This window comes from Populus alba, chromosome 1 (genome assembly GCF_005239225.2).
Source record: "Populus alba chromosome 1, ASM523922v2, whole genome shotgun sequence".
In the NCBI taxonomy this organism is placed as follows: Eukaryota; Viridiplantae; Streptophyta; class Magnoliopsida; order Malpighiales; family Salicaceae; genus Populus; species Populus alba.
Genome location: NC_133284.1, coordinates 9348739 through 9355850, shown reverse-complemented (window position 1 = coordinate 9355850; position 7112 = coordinate 9348739). Strand labels below are relative to the sequence as shown.

The following is a 7112-nucleotide window of genomic DNA, read 5'->3' as shown; positions in this document are numbered from 1 at the left end:
TATGATATTATGATAACAATTGTGTTTTTAAATCTTTTGTTTGAAAATAAATTAAAATAATATAAATTTTTTATTTTAAAATTTTTCTTGATGTTATCATATTAAAATTATAGAAAAATTAAAAAATTAATTTAAAATAAAAAAATAATTTTTTTTTAAAACTTTTAAAATAAAAAACAAAGGTAGATGGGTCGACAGGGAGGATGCATTATCCAGAAAACCATGTTTTTCAACACGTACAGCTCAAGCCCACAACAACGACCCAGCTCGAAGCCCATAGGCCACCCGCTACCCTATAAACAAACAGCAACTCGGACTCCACCGCATGGAAGCGGTGGTCTCCTCTCTTATATATAAGCTTCTCGTGGCAGTTTATTCCCAGGTTCTGAAAACAACCCTTTCCTAACGCTAACAAACAAAAACATGGGACACGGTAATGAACGGAAAAAATCTAACAAAACTTAAGATTCTGTAATAATGTTCTAATCAGTGAGACAGATCTTTGTTGACATTGGTTTAATTTACTAAATTTCTGTTTCAGGTGATAAAAGTGGTCGACCAAATAAGAAATTCAAATTCACAACAAAGGTGAATAAAAAAAGTTTTATTTTTCGCCCTTTGGTCTATCTTCAATTTCTTACATATCCGACCTTTTCAATTACTTAATTCTTGCTTTGTGATGGTTACAGGATGATTATAGAAGCTCAATGGCTGAAGATGATGCTTTTTACCCTGAAGAAGCTGGGGATGACTTTCGCGATGGTATTGAGAATCTAGCCTGATTTTTTTCTTTGTTTTATTTAGTGTTGATAATGGGTTTATGCTAGTGAATTGAAATCCATTGTTGTTATTGATGACAGAAGGAAAAAAGAGGGATTTTAGCAAATTGGAATTGAAGCCCGATCACGCGAATCGCCCATTATGGGCTTGTGCAGATGGGCGAATTTTCCTTGAGACTTTCTCTTCTTTGTATAAGCAAGCTTATGATTTTCTCATTGCCATTGCCGAGCCTGTTTGCAGGTATAGCTTATGACCCATAAAACGCATGAGTACTAATTGATATTAATTTCATGTGTGATTTGATATTTTGAGATGTTTGATTATAGGCCCGAGTCAATGCACGAGTATAATTTGACTCCACATTCCTTGTATGCTGCGGTGTCGGTGGGTTTAGAGACTGAAACAATAATTTCAGTTTTGAATAAGTTGTCGAAGACCAAGTTGCCGAAAGAGATGATTGATTTTATACATGGTTCTACTGCTAATTACGGTAAAGTAAAGCTCGTGCTTAAGAAGAATCGGTACTTCATTGAATCCCCATTTCCCGAGGCAAGTTGGTTTTTTGTTTCTGGCTTCCCCCCCTTTCTCTGGATAGTGTTATGTATATTTGATATTCGTGTGTCTCTCTTTCTTTGTGGTCTTTATAGGTATTAAAGAAGTTGCTCAAGGATGAAGTTATTGCTAAAGCAAGGATTCAACCCGAGGTCTGTATTCTTAATTTGATTGAATTCAGTATTTTAGGACGAGTTGAAATAGTTGAAGGTTATTATCACACAAATTTCATTGAATTGAATAGTCTCACATAATTTTGGAATAGCTCAGAGTTATTTATTTCATGGATGTGCATGCTTTCATTGTTTCTCTCCAGGTTTCTTAGATTGTAGTAGCATTCCTCCCATTTTCATTGTTGTGCCCTATGAGTTGAATCTTGAAATTATTTATAATTCTACAAATCTGTAGAGTTCACATGGAACTGAGGGATTTACAATTAGCAAAGCTGCGGGGGAAATTGGAACTAGTCATGATGGATTATTGAATGAAGCAGAATTGGCTGCTGCAGCAGAAGAAAAAGAAACTCACTCATTTGAAGTTGACCCTTCACAGGTAGCGCACTGTGTGCATGGTTATGCTGTTTCATTGTTTGAGGTGAATTTGCCAAATTATGTTAATCTTGTGTTGTCTCTCCTTCTGACAGGTTGAAAATGTTAAGCAGCGGTGCTTGCCAAATGCTTTAAATTATCCAATGTTGGAGGAGTATGATTTCAGAAATGACACTGTAAATAACTTTTACCCCCCTCCTTTGATTTTTCATCAACAAGCCTTGAATGTTTAGCATGGAATTAGTATACAGTAGATATCAAAATGAATTCATGACTAGATTAGTAGTGGTCTTGTTGGAAAATGTGAATAATTGGGGATGCTGTTTGTGGAAGCTCTGCAACAACTTTACAGAATCAGTTCTTTTTTGAGTATACACATCAAGTTTTCAACTGTAGCTAATGCTCTTTTGATGCTGCAGGTCAATCCTGACCTGAATATGGAATTAAAGCCTCATGCACAACCAAGACCATATCAAGAGAAAAGCCTCAGTAAAATGTTTGGAAATGGTAAAATGATCTTAGGATTGCAATTAAATTGTACTTTGCTGAATCCAACTTTAAGGCGCGTTTATTGTTCTCTGATTTTTATTCTCTTAATAGGATATAAAACACTTAAGCATGGATTGACTGAACCATATGATTGAATCATGATGGTTAATATTTCAGGCAGAGCAAGATCTGGCATTATTGTTCTTCCATGTGGAGCCGGAAAGTCTCTAGTTGGTGTTTCTGCAGCTTGTCGAATAAAGAAAAGTTGCCTCTGTTTAGCAACAAATGCTGTTTCTGTTGATCAATGGGCCTTTCAATTCTCGCTCTGGTCAGACATTTCACAGGATCAAATTTGTCGTTTTACATCTGACAGCAAAGAACGATTCAAGGGAAATGCTGGGGTTGTGGTGACAACATATAACATGGTTGCTTTTGGTGGAAAACGATCAGAAGAATCTGAAAAGATTATTGAAGAAATAAGAAATAGGGAGTGGGGACTTCTTCTAATGGATGAGGTAATTGTGCAGAGAGTATGTTGTCAACTTCTGTACACATTTGGGCTGAAATACATGTTTCTTTGTTTAGGTCCATGTCGTTCCCGCTCATATGTTTCGTAAAGTTATCAGCATCACTAAATCTCATTGCAAACTTGGGCTTACTGGTATGTTCTTTCAGTTGCATCTCTCTCATTCAGCCTTTGTCTTATATTGACTAGCAAGTCTAACTGGTTTATCCAACAACAGCAACACTTGTGAGAGAGGATGAAAGGATTACCGATCTGAACTTCCTTATTGGTCCTAAACTATATGAAGCAAACTGGTTGGATCTAGTAAAAGGGGGTTTCATCGCAAATGTGCAGTGTGCTGAAGTATGGTGCCCAATGACGAAAGAGTTTTTCGCTGAGTATCTAAAGAAAGAAAATTCAAAGAAGAAGCAGGTTTGCTAGTCAATTGCTACTTATACACAGTGCTTCTCTTTGGCCAACGTTTTTTTCGGCTGACATTTTAATGGCTCTCTTACAATTTCAGGCACTTTATGTGATGAATCCTAACAAATTCAGGGCATGCGAATTTCTTATAAGATTTCATGAAGAGCAGCGTCGTGATAAGATAATTGTGTTTGCTGATAATCTTTTTGCACTCACAGAGTATGCAATGAAACTTCACAAGCCTATGATCTATGGTGCAACTAGGTGATTTATTGGCACAATTGCTGTAGAAGCTAGCTTCAACTCTTCATGTTTCATATTATTAACTGTGAACATTTTGTGCAATATGCAGCCATGCTGAGAGGACAAAAATTCTCCATGCGTTCAAAACTAGTAGTGAAGTAAATACCGTCTTCTTGTCTAAGGTATCCAGCTTTAACTATTGCATCATTTCACTAAACAGTCATTCAAGTAAGGTTGGTTTGTCTAGTCTGTACAATTTTCTCTAAGTATTTGCCCTCGGTCATTTAGTGGGGAAAAAAGAAGAAGAAATAAAAGTGGTTTTGCATTAAAGCAGATATGAATTAATGAGTTCTTATTTGGTCTTGTCCTCTATCCATATGTAATTACTGATTTTACTGTCATTTTGGTGGATGCTAGAGCCTTGCTTGTGGAAACTATGTACTGCTGAGAACTGAGTTGAGTGTCAATAAGAACTGAGCAGCTTATCCTGATTGATTCTATTTTATTTACAGGTTGGTGATAACTCGATAGATATTCCCGAGGCAAATGTGATAATCCAGATATCATCACATGCTGGTTCAAGGCGACAAGAAGCTCAACGATTGGGTCGTATTCTGAGAGCAAAGGTTGGTTATGCAGTTTCTTCTTCCTTTCTTGGATTCAGTTGGGTGATTTACAACTTTTTGGAAGATTTTGCACAACGTAGATTTAAACACTGGTTTTACGGAGTGTAATCATGTACCTGATTGAAGAATGATTTTGATGTAGGGTGGGAAAGAGAAATCTAAAAAAACAGCAAAGAACAGTAAAATAATGGCAATAACTAGGAGAAAGTTGAAGCTGGAACAAGAGATAGAGTTTTAGCATCTGTAGAGAAACCTCTAAAGCGTAAATTGCTTGATAAAAAGTATAACATCTCTGTAAAAGAGCCGAGGCAGCCTTATTTATACTACTTCTAGGCCTATATCCCAATCCTTATTGGAGAAGGAATCACTATTAAAAGCTATATTACTAGTAGATAAAAGAGAATCAAAGAACCCAAGGATTGGTAAACTAAATGAGAAAGCCAAAACAATAAGAAAAACTAAACAAGCAGCTCCTGCATTAGTTTTAGCTTCTACTTCATTGAAAAACTGTTTCCATGGCCATGACTCAAGCAATAACTGATTTGATCTGTGAGATCTAGCTAATTTTTAGCATCTTATGGTTCATTCACGTATGGGTTGTTTTGAAATAATGATTTATGGAATTTAGGCCTTTTTTATCAGAAAGAAGCCATGCACACGCAGATTTTTGTTTCTTAGTGATTATAACCAACCAACCCAAGGTTGTTTTAATTGTCGTGATGCTGCTTCTTTCCCAAGTGTCCTATCCATAATGTCTTGAATTTTGTTTTATGTCCATTGACAGGGTAAACTTCAAGATAGAATGGCAGGAGGCAAAGAAGAGTATAATGCTTTCTTCTATTCTCTTGTATCTACTGATACACAGGTAAGCACTGATTTTCTTTCTTCTGAACTTCTGAAATCTGAATATTCCTAATCGCAGATGATTGATGCTGACAGTAGTTGGAGAAGTATATCTTACCTAAGATGTTTTTTTTCCTGGTAAGGAAAAGAAAGAGTGTAAGAATTGGAGTACAAGGCGTCCTCCAAATTGGAAATAAATTTTATAGAAAAGTATTTACACTGTTGCTGAATATTAGCTAAGAAGCCACCGAAGTCACCAGAAAGTTCTTGACAGGGCTCATGCCCTTCTAGATTATTCATGTTTTTGGTCAAGCTTGATAACCTAAATAGTTCTCTGCGTGTGTAGGAGATGTACTATTCAACCAAAAGACAACAGTTTCTGATTGATCAAGGTTATAGCTTTAAGGTAAATATTCTTATGTGATATTCTTTCTCGAAAGGAAAATCTAGTTGAAAACTTTTCATTTTGACAGTGAATTGGGAACCGTGCACAGCATCACTGTTATCCATGTTAAGTATTTGTTATAGATGTTTCATATCTGGCATGTAGTTTGCTGCAATTTGAGATGACATATTTGAAGCAAATGTTTGACATGCTCACAATTGAATGCCAATGTGCTTGTACAGGGATCTAGACATGATTCAAACGCCCCTTCCCTTTCTATGGATGTAATTTGTTGACAACTTTTACATGCTATGTAGTAGTTGCGTAACTCTGCTTTGCAGGTGGTTGCAATTGGAATCTACCTTGGTTGAATTTTCTCTCTTTAAAATAAGGCTTTTTATTTTTAGCCTAGGTTTGCATTAAACTCAAAACTGATATGATGCAGCACGTTTTGTTTTGTGTTGGCTATCATACATATAGATATCAGTATCTGTGTAGTTGGCTTCTGATGGATATACCTTTGACAGGTGATAACAAGCTTGCCTCCATCTGATTCAGGAGCTGATTTGAGCTATCACAGTCTTGAGGATCAATTGGGACTTCTTGCGAAGGTAGTTCTCTTTTAGTTTTGACTGTTTGATTGATCATTTGATTTTTGAATCCAATTTTTGACTGTTTGACTCATCAGGTTTTGAGTGCTGGAGATGATGCTGTTGGTTTAGAACAGCTAGACGAGGATGCAGATGACATAGCTCTTCACAAAGCCCGTCGCTATATGGGATCCATGAGTGCCATGTCAGGTGCAAACGGGATGGTCTATATGGAATACAGGTACACTGCCTCATTGTTCTTCGTGCTCTGCTGTATTTTCTCTCTTCTGTGACCTTCCTTGTAAATGTTGTCGTTTTCTTCACTTGTCTCCAGTACTGGGCAGAAAGGTGGGAAGGGCCAGATAAAGGGTAAGCCCAAGGACCCATCCAAGCGGCATTATTTGTTCAAAAGGCGCTTTGGCTGAGATAGCAACTGTACGGATGCCAGTTATCGGTGATTTTGTTGCATCATCCAAGGTTTTACCGAGAGAAGGGAAAGTTGCAAGGAGCTCTAATTTACAAGTTTATTGGTCGTAACACGATTTTTTTTTTTTTTTTATGTGATGTTGATTTGAGATGAACATGCCATTGCCAGAGCTAGTGGTCATGGTCTCCCTTTCCAAAGTCAGTTTTTGTTTGTTTATGAAGCCCTCTTTCTGGTTGGCATACCATGCAAGTGGCGAGATTCCCTCTTCTTTTTCGTTCTTTAATCGGAACGAGTCAGTTACTTCTGCGAAAGCAAAGGGCTTCTTACAACCTGGTTGTTTAATTAAACTGTGTGAAGGATAATAAGACATTTATGATGCTTCTCGGAGATATATTGTAATATAGTAGATGTAATTTACCTTGTAAGATGCACGATATCCTTTCTATTATGAAGAACTTTTGTGCTTGCGATGCAACTTCTGAGTGCTTTGAAATGGTTGTAATTTAAGTACATTTCATACAGAACTTTCGACACAGATCACGTAATGTCTGGTTTGCTTCGTCTATAAGTTAAGACTAGTTTTTTTGACCTGCGTGATGTTGTCGGATCTTTTTTTATTACTTTAAAAAAAATTCAAAGACATTATAAAGTAAAAAAATTAGATGCAATATTTTTTAAATACTTAAATGATTCCGGGTTTG

At 36.5% G+C, this 7112-nt stretch overlaps 1 protein-coding gene across 2 annotated transcripts; it reads left to right on the top strand.

Moving 5' to 3' along the window:
* Positions 1 to 327: 327 nt before the first annotated feature.
* LOC118033724 (general transcription and DNA repair factor IIH helicase/translocase subunit XPB1) lies at positions 328 to 6886 on the top strand. 2 transcript variants are annotated; one of them, XM_073406471.1, is made up of 20 exons: positions 328 to 433; positions 542 to 588; positions 690 to 762; positions 864 to 1020; positions 1107 to 1329; positions 1428 to 1484; positions 1741 to 1884; positions 1976 to 2056; positions 2300 to 2387; positions 2547 to 2884; positions 2955 to 3030; positions 3113 to 3306; positions 3398 to 3561; positions 3650 to 3722; positions 4053 to 4166; positions 4951 to 5031; positions 5356 to 5415; positions 5922 to 6005; positions 6083 to 6225; positions 6319 to 6886. In XM_073406471.1, the coding sequence occupies exons 1-20, from the start codon at positions 424 to 426 to the stop codon at positions 6407 to 6409; spliced, it is 2298 nt and encodes a 765-aa protein (XP_073262572.1). In that variant the 5' UTR covers positions 328 to 423; the 3' UTR covers positions 6410 to 6886. The 2 variants fall into 2 exon arrangements, with proteins under 2 accessions (XP_073262572.1, XP_034894714.1); XM_035038823.2 differs by having other exon boundaries at positions 861 to 1020.
* Positions 6887 to 7112: the final 226 nt, after the last annotated feature.